Below are 484 nucleotides of genomic sequence, written 5' to 3'. Positions count from 1 at the left end.
GAACCAGACTGTGGTGAGCCACTTCTTTCTGCAGGGTCTGATGGACACAGCTGAACATTCTAGCCTCTTCTTCCTCCTCTTCCTCCTCATCTATAGCATAACCATGACTGGGAACCTCCTTATTCTCATAACTGTGGGCTCTGACCTTCACCTCCGCTCCCCAATGTACCACTTCCTGGGACACCTATCCTTCCTGGATGCATGTCTGTCCACAGTGACAGTGCCCAAAGTCATGGCAGGCCTGGTGACTCTGGATGGGAATGTGATCTCCTTTGAGGGCTGTGCTGTACAGCTTTACTGCTTCCACTTCCTGGCCAGCACCGAGTGCTTTCTGTACACAGTCATGGCCTATGACCGCTACCTGGCCATCTGTCAACCCCTGCACTACCAAGTGGCCATGAACAGGCGGATGTGTGCAGGGCTGGCTGGGATCACTTGGGCCATAGGTGCCGTGCATTCTGCAATCCATACCTCCCTCACCTTC

The 484-nt window shown here is 53.9% G+C and overlaps 1 protein-coding gene across 1 annotated transcript; it reads left to right on the top strand.

The window, feature by feature from the left end:
- Nucleotides 1-7: 7 nt before the first annotated feature.
- On the top strand, nt 8-481 carry LOC103582358 (olfactory receptor 10S1; the record flags this gene model as incomplete). Its single annotated transcript, XM_008563977.1, has 1 exon — nt 8-481. A coding segment is annotated over exon 1 (441 nt), but the record flags the coding sequence as incomplete, so codon positions are not given.
- Between the last annotated feature and the right edge of the window lie 3 nt (nt 482-484).

Source organism: Galeopterus variegatus, unplaced genomic scaffold (assembly GCF_000696425.1).
Source record: "Galeopterus variegatus unplaced genomic scaffold, G_variegatus-3.0.2 Scaffold15887, whole genome shotgun sequence".
NCBI classification, from domain to species: Eukaryota; Metazoa; Chordata; class Mammalia; order Dermoptera; family Cynocephalidae; genus Galeopterus; species Galeopterus variegatus.
The sequence above is the reverse complement of the archived record's forward strand: the minus strand, read 5'-3'. Positions and strand labels throughout refer to the sequence as shown.